Source organism: Vitis vinifera, chromosome 6 (genome assembly GCF_030704535.1).
Source record: "Vitis vinifera cultivar Pinot Noir 40024 chromosome 6, ASM3070453v1".
NCBI lineage: Eukaryota > Viridiplantae > Streptophyta > Magnoliopsida > Vitales > Vitaceae > Vitis > Vitis vinifera.
In genome coordinates this window covers 7885262-7898470 of record NC_081810.1, presented here as the reverse complement: position 1 = coordinate 7898470, position 13209 = coordinate 7885262, and the positions used below count along the sequence as shown (strand labels likewise).

The 13209-nt window shown below is 35.1% G+C and overlaps 1 protein-coding gene and 1 non-coding gene across 2 annotated transcripts; both read left to right on the top strand.

The window, feature by feature from the left end:
- The first annotated feature begins 1378 nt into the window (after window positions 1-1378).
- TRNAS-CGA (transfer RNA serine (anticodon CGA)) lies at window positions 1379-1460 on the top strand. The gene has a single exon. It is a non-coding gene; the product is annotated as a tRNA-Ser (tRNA).
- Window positions 1413-7918, top strand: LOC100243244 (eukaryotic translation initiation factor 2 subunit alpha homolog). The gene is made up of 7 exons (XM_002275276.4): window positions 1413-2067; window positions 4885-4941; window positions 5022-5108; window positions 5210-5356; window positions 5887-5991; window positions 7274-7372; window positions 7532-7918. Exons 1-7 carry the CDS (start codon window positions 1684-1686, stop codon window positions 7685-7687), a joined length of 1035 nt encoding a protein of 344 aa, XP_002275312.1. The 5' UTR covers window positions 1413-1683; the 3' UTR covers window positions 7688-7918.
- Window positions 7919-13209: the final 5291 nt, after the last annotated feature.

Sequence of the window (13209 nt, the reverse complement as noted above, 5' to 3'; positions counted from 1 at the left end):
TTGGTGGGCCATTCTTAAAACCTACGTGTCTCACCCCTACATTTTCATGCATGCTTTCAAAAACTGATATTCAAAAAAAATCTTGTTTTCAAATGATTTTAATTCTTCAATTTTTCTTTCTTTATTTTAAATAAATCCAATTTTAATAAATCAATTCCTACCATTTTCCACTAGGCATGCATTTTTTTTTTCCTGGATTTTAAATATTTTCCATTTCTTTAATAAAATTTGCTACCACATTTCTTTCCGGTAAACACTTTCATAAATTCTCCTTATTTTTTAATAATTTTTTTATTTTCATTTTTTTATAAGCATGAATAATTCTATAATTTCAAATAATGAAATTTATGGAGTTAATTCATGCTAAAATAAATCGGGCTTTGGTGGGGCCTAACATATGGGATTTTCTCGTTCGTTGATTGATTGTCATGCTTTATTGACTTGTTTTGCTTCGTGACATACGCGATTATTCTGTATTCGTTTACTAACCTTTGTTTTCCATGAAGCAATCAACTTACTACTCAAGTACACACCTAGCATTTCTAGTTCATTTGATTATTTCTATATTGATATTTTTTTGGTATCTATGTTTAATCAATCAATTGTCACACTTGCATTAACTAAAGTAGCAGAGATCTAATTCTTAGGGTTTAGAGGGGTGCTACGGTCTATCACCGTACCTTCCCAATAGGTAACCCGACCCCCAGACCCAGACTCGGTTTTTCACAAACCTGTTTTTCTTTCAGAAATCATATTTAGGGTTTTTCTTTTTTATTTTATTTTTCACTTTAAAATTACAATAAAAATAAGTGGCGACTCTAAGTCTTTTCAAAAAAAAAAAATCAAATTTTCACCAAATAAATAAAAAGTGAGTCACGCCATTCGAGTGGAAGCACATATGTAGAAATACGGGGTCCACACCTATCTAACGATTAAGAAATGAACTTATTAATGATCGTAACCAATGGGGCTCTTTGACAACATGATAGTTAATTTGTTGGGAAATCAAGTTGGGTTTGGGAGAAGGGTTTGTTTGAAATGGTGCTTAATTTTTTTATTATACTCATTTTGGAATGATGATACTCCACTCTTTTTACAATTATTTTTATGATTTGTTGGTATGATAAGTGACATGGATGTGATTAAAATCGATTTTTATTTATTAAATGTAATTTTTTTTTACATCTAATATCTTTCATCACCTAATAAGATGATAGAAGTATTGTAACACTATCATTTTTAATTTTCAAAATATTTTTAGTAAACACATTAATAATGTTTACACTTTCTTTTCTTTTTTTCAAAGGATTTAACTAAATAAAAACATTTTTTTTATAGACAAATTATTTAAAATTTTGAAGCTTCAGTGATGTAAACTGTCGATATGTCCGAGTGGTTAAGGAGACAGACTCGAAATCTGTTGGGCTTTGCCTGCGCAGGTTCGAATCCTGCTGTCGACGGAATTTTATTATTTTTACGTTTGGACTTTAAAACGACGTCGTCTCTCGTTTTGATACCTCTTTTTCATTTCTGGATTCTGAAGCATGATATCTTTCTGAACCTCCAAAGATTTTCAGAGTGAAAAAACACTTTTGGTCAGGGAAAGAAACCGTCATCTCTTTCTCGGCAACCAAACGGAGAGCTACGAATTCTATCTTCGTTCACGACTCCGAACCCTAGCCGATGGCTTCGAACACGCCGAACCTAGAGTGCCGGATGTACGAAGCCAAGTATCCAGAGGTGGACATGGCGGTGATGATTCAGGTGAAGAACATCGCTGACATGGGAGCCTACGTCTCCTTATTGGAGTATAACAACATCGAAGGCATGATTCTATTCTCAGAGCTCTCTCGCCGTCGGATTCGTAGCGTGAGTAGTCTCATCAAAGTCGGCAGGCAAGAGCCTGTCATGGTGCTTAGGGTTGACAAAGAAAAAGGGTATATTGATCTGAGCAAAAGAAGGGTTTCGGAAGAGGATATTCAAGTCTGTGAGGAGAGATACAATAAGAGCAAGCTTGTTCATTCCATTATGCGCCATGTTGCTGAGACTATGAATCTTGATCTGGAGGTAATGCCTTTTAACTTTTCTTGTTTTGATTGTTGATTGCCTTCTCTTTTTTTTGGTTATTTTGTTTTTACATTGCATATTAGAATGTGTTGAATTTGGCTCATGAGCTAAAAATTTTCAATTACTAGACCATTAAAGTCAAATTGATATGGTACAATTGAGCGAGTTTTGCATCATCATGATATTCTCCACATGGTGGACATTTGCTCCATTATCCCTATTTCCCCCAATCAAATGCTGAATAATTCTCAAATCCCGGATTTGTAGCCAAAGGTCATTAGATGAATCACCCTCCATAGAGTAGTTGGAAAAAAGGTACCGAGAGTTTGGATTGTTTGAGTGAACTTAATTTTTGATATGTAGACTCTCATGAATGATGGATATGGTAAGCTTAACAGGATGAGTATTACATGCACCAAATATCGGGCAATATGCTAAGATGGTGATTGGTTTATTTTGATCACCTACTTGGAACAGAACCCAGTTATCTTTTTACCAAATGCAATCAAATAAGGGAATAAATTCTGTTTGCTTTTGATTGGTGTCTTTTATATATTCTTGTTTGCCTATCAAAAAAGAGAGAATAAATTCTGATCGTTATGGTTAGAAGAACAAGAATTGGTTGGTCATTCTCCACTTACTCATGGATACGATATAGGGTGTTTCATAAAACTTGATTCTTATAATATAATGACATTAGTTGATAGATTAATTTAATAACATACTAAGATTTAATGACCCAATTTAAATTATTAAACATATTAAATATGTTTGGTAAAATAACTTAATATTACAACTTAATTTTAAAAGTGACTTTGGTAAATCAACTTAATAACTTAATATGGCTTAAGAATAATTTAACTTAAAGTGATCTTAAGTCATTAAGTATTAAGTAGTAAGTTTTATCAAACGCCTTCTAAGGCTATGTTTGGTTCCTGAAAAATTTGAGGGAAGTTGCAAGTGAAAGAAAATAGAGAGTAAAAATAGAAGGAAAGAAAAAGTGAAGGAAAATAAAAAATAGATTTAAAATGAATAAATTATTTTTATATGCCACTTCAAACTTATTTCAATTTTTCAATATAAAGATGAAATGATTTGAAAATACATAAGTTTCTAACTAATTTTATTATGTTTGATTTTTTATTTTATTTTTACATTTTCTATAGTACAACGAAATATGAGAAAATTATTTTCCTTAGTGTTTTTTTTTCTTTCCTTAGTATTTTTTACGAATCAAATACAACCTAAAAGTGCTACCTATTGGAATAAAGCTAGTTCTAAATTTTGGAAATTAATTTTTTAACCAACCGAGAAGATCATAAAACACCTTTTTTTTTTTTGGCCATTGCAAAAAAGAAATATATTGAAAACACCTAGAAGAAGGCCCCCAACAGACACATGAAGTATATAAAAGATGCACATCTTGGTTTTTTTCCCCTTTTGGGTGGGGAATGTTGCTAGAGTTGTTTGTTTGCTTTGTGTTTCCTTCTGATTCACTTCAGGGGCGTCATGTTTTATGCTTGTTGCTTTCTGTATGTCATCATGAGTTTCATAGGTTATTTTTCAGATGATTTCTCATGTCGGAATTATTTTCAAGAATCCAACCAATATGTTACACTAAACATTATTTTGCATGCCTTCATTTATAAAGATGTTCTCATGGTAATTTAGACCAGTGTGGGCAAATTATGTGTCAAATTTTTGGCCTGGGTCATCTTCTTTAGGGGATGATCACTCTTCTTATGTATATAGTCAAATGCTTACCAAATATTAATATTTTACCTTATCCCCATTCATTCTTGATAAGAATCAATTTGTATATATATGGTTTGTTGCGGGTGCAGTCACAAATTGATCTTTTACTCTACCAAGTTTTTGGAACTAATCTAGAAAAATCAATAATTGTAAATTGAGCACTTTGGTGCTCCCTCAACTTATTTTTTTTTTATAAGTAAAGGATATTCATTCAAAAGGCAAAACGCCACAAAGTATACAGGGGGTATACAAGGCAGCTAAAGCCTCAAAAAACAACAAAAAAATCACCTCCCTTTAAGTGGAAGCTATCCACTCTAGGAAGCCTATAAGGGAGAACGCCTCCTCACCTACATACATTTTGGCCCAACTCCACAAATTACAAACAAAAAAATTCTTTAACTTCTGAACGTTCAACACCCCCCCCCCCCCTAAAAGCTAATCTATTCCTCTCCTTCCACACCGTCCAAAAAATACACAACGGAATGGCATCCCAAGTCTTTTTCCTTTTCTTTCCCACAAACGAACCCCTCCAACTAACTAAAACCTCCTTTACAGTTTCTGGGAAAGCCCATTTCACGTCTACTAAACCAAACACTATATCCCATAGAGCTCTAACCACTGTACAGTGTATAAGGATATGATTTACACTTTCTTCCTCACAACCAACTAACTAAAACCTCAACTTATGTTTGCCCTAAAATGTAGTTATTCTTGGACTTTGAGTAGGATCGACCTGAAATGTAGGTCCCTCTACTCGGCCTTAATTTTGTGAATTTGTCATTCGCTTGGAAGGTTCAACAAGTGATTCTTTGTTTCATTCCGGTCTATATCCCATTTTTATATGGGCTTCCTCTGCCCTTTTCCTTTCTCTTGTCATAAATTTTTTATGCAACAGGCAACTTAGTGCTTGGAAAACTCAACTTTTCCCATATGTTGGTATTGTGTTGTTATGAATCATTTACCTTTTCCCTTTTATTTTGACCTACTTGACGCATTTTTTAATTTTCTAATATGACAGTGTTCCTCTCCTGGATTTGTTCTAACCTATAATATACATGACAGGATCTGTATATTCATGTTGGGTGGCCTCTGTACCGAAAATATGCGCATGCTTTTGAGGTGATCTAAAAGGCATATCTTTCATAGGATTTTTTAACTTTTCAGTTGAATTTGGGCTTAAAAGAATTTTCTCTGAGCAGGCGTTTAAATTGATTGTGACTGATCCTGATTCAGTTCTGAATTCCCTAACTCGTGAAATCAAAGAAATTGGTCCTGATGGCCAAGAGGTAATGGTGGTGTATCTGTTGTCTTTACTGCACTACGTTGGCATAAATACTGAAAACCATATCTCATATTAAAGGCCACTTGTCATTTACTCGTATTACAGGTGACCAAAGTGATCCCTGCTATGTCAGAGGAGGTGAAGGATTCTTTGATCAAGAACATTAGAAGGCGAATGACACCACAACCATTAAAAATCCGTGCTGACATAGAAATGAAATGTTTCCAGTTTGATGGTGTTCTTCACATCAAGGTATTGATTGTTCTTCCGGTACCATTATTTCTTTATCTTTGTAAGTTTTGTGGAAGATGGGGCACAACCATGCTGTGTTTGCATGAGACTGTGTCAATGGTGACTGGACAGAAGTGGTGGTGCGGCTTGGTATCACAGTGGGAGAGGCTGGTGCTATTGATTAGTTTCTATTTAATTTTATTACTGAAATTAGTACAGTACTAGGAAATGCCCATTGTTCATTGGTAAGTGAATGATGGAGCATCATACTTTATTCCAAAAGGAAGAATTTGGTTGGAAAAAACTTATACTTTGAGCAGGGAACGGCAACTCCATGCTTTATATGATAGTGGCCTACATATGGATTAGTTTCAACTTCAGTGACCTCCTCATGAAATTTGTTCCTTATATGTGTACTTTTTATTTTTAATCCTTTTTTTTTTTACTGTTCTACTATGTTTTTGTTTTTAATCTAAACATCAATATTAATATCATCATCATCATCATCTTTTATTATTGTTACATTTTTTTTTTAATTTTTTATTATGCAGGAAGCTATGCGTAAAGCTGAAGCTGCCGGCAATAAAGACTGCCCTGTGAAAATAAAATTGGTTGCTCCTCCCCTCTATGTTCTAACCACTCAAACTCTTGACAAGGTAAGCTTGAGATTTAACTGTGTAACTGGTCATCTTGTTTCCCCTACTATGTTGATGTAGGCAAGTTTTCTTTTATGACTTTGTTTTCTCATTATTCACTGTAGAGTGAATGTAGATGTCTTATCTGCATATTGAAAAAAATAAAAAATAAAAAATCAAACCATGATGCAGTGGATGTGGGTTAAAGTGACCTTTTTACAGATTATAGCCAAAAAAAACTTTGCCATTGAGGTGGTATTAGATAGATACGGATTAAAGTGCCTCAGTCTTTGGTGCTAATGAAATGACATTCTTTTTCTTTTCTTTTTTTTTCTTTTTTAAATCATGTTCAGTTTGTTTAAGTACAAACCAATTTTAAATTGTTTCTGATTCTTCCTGGGCAGAAAGAACCTAATGTCTGTGAGGACCTAATTCCTTTTTTATTTTATTCGACAGTATTCAATCAGATGACAACAAAAAATGTTGACTATTGACAATCATTTGAAAATTTGTGTACTCTTTACTCTTTTAGAAAAATCCATGTGGCAATTCATCCTTGCCTTCAGTTCTCATGAATGTCTGCTCTTCTCTTAGGTTAGGAGGTATGGGAACTGACCAACGTAGATTAATTTTGTGTTCCTATTTTGGAAAATTAATCTAAGCCAATACAAGTTTAACTATACGTACGTCTTCTTGTTAAATTGGTATAAACGCACACACTGCAACTCATTAAATTATGGTTTTCTTCCTATTGCTTTTAGTAGGTGACTTACTTGTTTTGTGTGTTTCAGATGTGATTAAAAAAAAATTGGAAATTTAAATGGATAAAATGAAATCAATTGTGAAAATAGTATATTATTCTTTTTTTTTGTTTAACTGGCCCAAATTTTACATGGGTTGTACTGGTTATTCATTTATTTTTGTTTGGAAACTGATCCATTTGGGTTGTACTGGTTCACTTATAATATTCTTTAAGCTGGTTTTAGGATGAGAAAAAGAGAACCAAACCTAGGTGGATAGTGGATGGCTAACTGACTCAGCCTGAATTAAGTTGTTACATTTCTTAACTTCTTTCTGTGTCCATCGCATCTTATGGTATTCTAGCTTTTTCATAGTTGCAGAACCAAAATAACCTAGGTTCATTATCTCTTAATATGGACTATAATGAATGCTCTGCCTACTGACCAAATATGGTACATATTAGGAAGGTCGGGCATCTGTTCTAGCAGTTGGTCATACTGTCTAGTGTTCAAAATCTGACCATCCCTTCTCTGTATTACTAATTTTATTCTTGGTTGAGCAGGAGCAAGGAATGTTAATTCTTAATAATGCAATCACTGCTTGTACCAAAGAAATTGAACAACACAAGGGAAAACTAATTGTGAAGGAAGCACCAAGAGCTGTGAGTGTTCTTTAATTTAATCATGTTTCCTCAAATGCTGTTTCCCTCTCATCTAGGGACTTTGTTTTCATCATCCTTTTTCATTAAAAACCTTCTAAACACATCTATATTATTTATCCTGTCCATTCTATATTCTTAAACTTTGGCATATTGGTGCAGGTGAGTGAAAGAGATGATAAACTACTAGCTGAGCATATGGCAAAACTTCGGCAGGACAATGAAGAGGTTAGTGGTGATGAAGGTGAGGAAGAGGAGGAAGATACAGGAATGGGAGACGCTGATTTGGAAAGTTCAGGTCCTGGACTGACAGAGTAAAACCCAGTGAGAAAAAAAAAAAACAATTTTGCTTACATGGAATTTGTTTCTTAAACATGTTTGAAATTTGATGTATAGGTTTACCCATTACCTTGTATCGTGTCTGTGCCCCTCCCTTGATCTGGCAGTTAATTTCCTAGGTTATCCATCTCCTAGAAGGGTTGAGTTACTTGGTAGAGCTTTTTTCCTACCGAAGAATTTTATTATTTAACAGTTTTGCAGTTTCATTCACACCGGCACCCATTGATGGATACATGGTCATTGTACAACTCTTGTTGCCTTCATACGAGTATTCCTTTATGCAACATTTCTTTTACGTGGGCTGCTTGGATTGGGGTCTGTGCTTGGACTTATTATATTGCACATCAATTCATCCGATGGTGGAATAACAATGGGAATCAAAGTGTTAATAGAGCTAATTTTGACTTATTGTCATGGATTTCGATGTTTTATAAGCAATCATGCAATACGAAGTCGTTCAGTCAATTTTTCTCTAACTTAGGTGGTGTTTGTTTTTTTATTAAATAAAAAAAATCAAAATATTTGACTTTTTTTATTTAACTAATAGTATTTTATTGATACTAATTAATATAATTAAAGTGAATTTATTATCGGTAAGTGTAGTTTAATTATATTAATTGATGTCAATGAATTATTTTTTTAATTGAATAGAAAAAATCAAATATTTTGATTTTTTTTATTTAACTAAAAAACAAATATCACATCAGTCTGCTATGTTAAGCAATATCATATACAATATGACACAGAGTGCGAGAGTTGGTAAAGGAAGTACATTATACAATAATACTATGCAAAGCTTTGCAAGCTCTTAAGCACTCAAGGGGTCCATCATTTATTAATTATGGCTGCTTATGAAACACTTCGGAACCCTTGATGGCTCTTGAGATGTATAGATGCCATTTAGTTTTTCTGAAAGCTTCTAAAGAAATTTGTAATTGTTTGAAGGAAACCCTGTTGAAAGGCCATTTGACAGCAGGCGATAAGTCATTTTTGGGCAGGTGTGACCTTACCCAAAACTGAAATTGGGCCGGTTGCCTGGGAAAAGGGCTGGATTTGGAGTAGGCCTAAACATAGCCGAACACGTGGAACCCATTGGTAAGAAAAGTAGACGTGGCGGATGGTTTGGGCGTATAGTGGGCAGAGTGATATAGGGTCACATCCGATCCCAAAGTTGGTAAAAAGAAAAAGAAAAGCGTTAAAGGAGGATCGAATGAAATCAGCATGATCGCATAAAGAAAAGCGCATACCCTAAAAGAAAGATGATTAATTATATAGGCATTATCATACAATCATGTGGAGTTGGTTTTAGCAGTATTTAACTCTCTCTTTTTAATATTATTTCCTATTTTAAATAGCAAATAAATTTAAGAAAATTAATTTTTTTTTTAAATAAATAAATATATATATAGATGGGTAAAGTGAAAGTGAAAGTGATAGTCGATTGTAGTTGTGCGGTGGTGAAGAGCATGGAGAGGATCGTGAACCGTCTGTCAGCAAATCCACGCTCCAGATATCTTGTCGGCGACTTTAACTACAGTTGGTCAAAATTGTTGGGACCCACTTCCCTCATACGTCATTTCTCCATTCTTCCCCCCATTGGTGGATCCGCCCTTACCCACTTGCCTGCCCTTTCATATTAATTTGCTTTCTTACAACACAAAAACTTATTTTTTATTTTTTTATTTTTTTATTTTTTTATTTCCCATTTACCACCTCTTACAACACTAAGGTTAAATTTTAATAACGTAGTGGTAAATTTTTGTAAAACAAAGGAATAATTGGTAGGGGAGGAAGAGTCAAGGGTGATGAATAAAGAGAGGAAAAGTATAGAGGAGACAAATTCATTGGATGCCAAATGCCATCACGCTGGTGAAACTCGTACCGTGCGACATACGATATTAGCTAGCAGCCGACACTATCCCATCTCATGCACCACCCCATATTTATTATTACTACTATTATTGTTTTTTAGGCAGCATTGTCAAAACGGTACCGTTTCATTGGCTCGCCCGTGAAAGATAAAACGACATGCTCGGTAACTTGCACAGTTGCATGTCACCGTGGGATTAAAAAGGAATGTTCGTTAGGACCCTAAATTAAAATCTTTTTTTTTTTTTTTATTGGCTTGAGTGTCCACTAATAATTGTTATTATTTTCTGGCCTCTAAGCATCAATTAAACCCTGAATCATTATGAGAAAAGTGCTTTAATTAATAATATTTTTATGAAAAAAATCTAATTAGTGTTCAAATTTTATTTTTTTTTAAATGTTTTTAATAGTTTTTTTTTTTTCGAAAACACCTATTAAATTTTAAGTTATTTTAACCCTTATAAAATCACTCTCAAATTATCATTTGAACACCATGTGGGTGGGATGAGAACAGTACCGGCCATATAAAAATTCATCGGCAAGTAAAACAATGACTCGATGTTAAGTGAAGAAGATGAATTGGAGTGATGAATAAGGGTTTAAATTGTGAGTATGGTTTTGATATTTAGCAACAAAACTGGGAGAGAGTAGAGGGAAGTACTGGAAAAAACATGAACAAACATGCCTCTAAACTTTGCCGGCCTGAGGAGGCCCAAACTCTCGTTTTAAAGTTAATAGCAGAGGCTGCATGGAACATACCAGACCTCGGGATGGCAGCTAGCTGGGGGGCTACAGAGATAGTTGACGATGCCCATATCTATATTTGGGACCCTAAAATCTTTAATCTGAACAAAAGATAATTTTGTCCAGAGAGCAGAGACCAGCATGTACAGACATTGCCAAAAGAGCAAAACCCCATAAGTGGACTGACCCCTCCCCCACCCCTCTCAGGCCTCCCCCCTAAAACATGAGCCATAAAGTTCGATATCATCGAAGGATGAAAAGAAGAAGAGGATGATGAGGAGCAGGAGTAGGACTGTAGGACCCTCTCTCAAAAACAAGTGGTGGTCGTGATCCAACAATACATCAACATGAAATTAACAAGTATATAGTGTGAATGAAAGGAAAAAATTATAAGCTTGTTATAGCGAAGCATGGAAATACATGGCACATAAGGGGCTTCAAGGGTAGTACAGCCCCACGTGTTTGTGAATTGTCTGCTTCTATATGTGCTTATGAAGCTGCAGAGGCATGTGGACGGCCTCCTTTGGAGACAAAATTGATTCAGAGAAAGAAATAAATTAAGTATTTATTCCTTTCAAAGTCCGTAAGTTAATACAGCCGGAAGTGAAGACAAGACGACTCGGTGCAGGTGCTTTTATAAACCCCACCTCATGTCCGCCTTCTCCTCACCCACCTTTGCGTCTTTCTCTTTCCCCACTCTTAAATGAAGTACCACTGCGGCCTTAAATGAGGAGAACTATGAATGCATATGTGACGACAAAAAGATGGCCATTCACCCTTTCTCTATCCTATGGCAATGCATCTCTCTCCTTTGCATGCCCCCACCATTCTGATAAAACCCATCTCTATGATCTGTGAATGATTCAAAATAGATGAGTTTGGCTTCTTTCTCTCTCTTTCTCTTTGTGCTGCTGGGTTTTTGGCATGCAATTACACTAGTGAGTGAAGTCCTTTCTTCACATAGTTTGGATTTTTTTTTTTTGGGTTGTGGGAGATGGATCAAGCTACAAGCCAGGAGCTTAAGGAGGGGAAACGTGATGAATACAGTTTGAATCTAAAAGACAAAGGAAGGGGGGAAAGCAACTTAACCACCATCTTTGCCTTTTGACTTTTTGAGGAATTTAAGTGGTGAAAGAAACAACTGAACAGACAGATTAAAAAGAAAACAAGGAGAAATGTGTACTGTTTTGAATGAAATATTTCAATGATTCTGTGGAAAAGCCAGCAGGAGAAAGAAGGGGGGCTTTACCCCATCCAAGGGATCAAAAATCTATCACCCAAAAAGAAAAGATCAAATTGTATATATACATATATACATAAAAGAAAGGGGAGGGCCGGGAAAAAAACCAAGCAAAAAGACAATGGCAGATAATATTATTTTAGAAGATGATGAAGTGAGCAATAAATGTTGCATGATTTCATTGGTTATGGGCCTAAATTTTGAAATTCTGAAATGGGTTCTGTTTGGGAGTGACTGTTGCGTCTGTATTACATAAACAAAACACAATAATATAAGTAGCAAAATATAATATACTTATAAAAGATAATCAAATAAATAATAAAAACAATAATAACAGTAGAATAGAAGCAAGGGTTGGCTTCTGGTCGCTTTCACACTGAGGTGGAGATTACTTGAAATAAAATAACAACAGCAATCACCAGCAGGATCATTTTTATCTTTCATTGGCGCTTCTAGTCTAAAATCTCTTGCAGTTGTTATCAACAAAAGAAATGTTGTTTTCGTCAATAGATATCAGAGAGAAAGAGAAAGAGGAGGAGGAGGAGAGAAGAGAAGAGAAGAGAAGAGAAGGACGGAAGAATGAAAATAGAAGTAGAACATGGGGGTTCCATTCCATATCCAAATCCTTAAACCCCATAACCCAAAATCTAAGACCCTGTAAGGGAAATCCCAAAGCAGCATACGTATATATATATATATATATATATATATATATATTTATATATTTATAAAGAAGGGGGGGGGGGGGGGGGGGGGGGGGCACCTGAAAAACTGAAAAACTGAAAGTGCAAGTGTGTTGCAAATCAGAGACGCACGTGTGGTTTCACAAGATAGAAATTTTGGGCCAAAGGAGATGAGCAGCCGATGGAGCAGCCGGGACCAGTTGTACAGTTGCTTGGGAGAGTTGGAATAATGCTAAATAGTCACTGGTAGTTGCCTAGTTTTGTGTTGGCCTTGTTGCCAACAACAGCCGGTGGTCTCCACCTTACTCCAAACACCCTCACTTAATTCTTTTGTATACCCAAATGCAAGCAGCAAAAGACTGCCACTCACGACACAGACTGATATCCAGATTGCTATTGCCTACCAATCATCCAAATATGGGAATTCCATACATCCCTCTCAATAACCACTCTTTCTTTTACATTGATGCTCATCAAGAACAAGAGGCTTGATTCATTGACCGAGTGACTGATCATTTGTATGGTTTGTGAAGTGCTTATGTGCAGTGCAGATTTTTATTTTTTATTTTTCCAAAAAATTCAATTGAAAATTCCCTTTTTGATCTTCTTTTCATATAGATTTGTATGCAAACATGCAAATAGGGCTTGATGTATGGAAGTATATGTGATCAGCAGCTACCTTAAGAGAGAAGAAGAAGAAGAAGAAGAAGAAGAACCTTAGGGGTCTTCGGTTGTGATTGAAGGATTGAAATTAAAACACCTAGGGTTAGATAAATTAAGAATGATCGCAGAAGAATATACTACTAAAAATTCAAGGGTTTTCTTCTGTATCTTACTTTCTTAATCCCGAAGTGTTCACATGTGGAAAAAAAAAAGAAGAGAAGAGGAAGAAGAAAGAGATGAATGGTTGCTCTATAGTATCCTATGCGATCATAAGAGAGAAAGAGAGAGAGAGAGAGAGAGAG

Excerpts from the sequence above, each read along its gene's own strand:
- LOC100243244 (XM_002275276.4), top strand. The coding sequence starts at position 1,684 with ATGGCTTCGAACACGCCGAACCTAGAGTGCCGGATGTACGAAGCCAAG. Across the intron at positions 2,068-4,884 it reads CTATGAATCTTGATCTGGAG|GATCTGTATATTCATGTTGG; the intron begins GTAATGCCTTTT and ends TATACATGACAG. Across the intron at positions 5,109-5,209 it reads TTGGTCCTGATGGCCAAGAG|GTGACCAAAGTGATCCCTGC; the intron begins GTAATGGTGGTG and ends CTCGTATTACAG.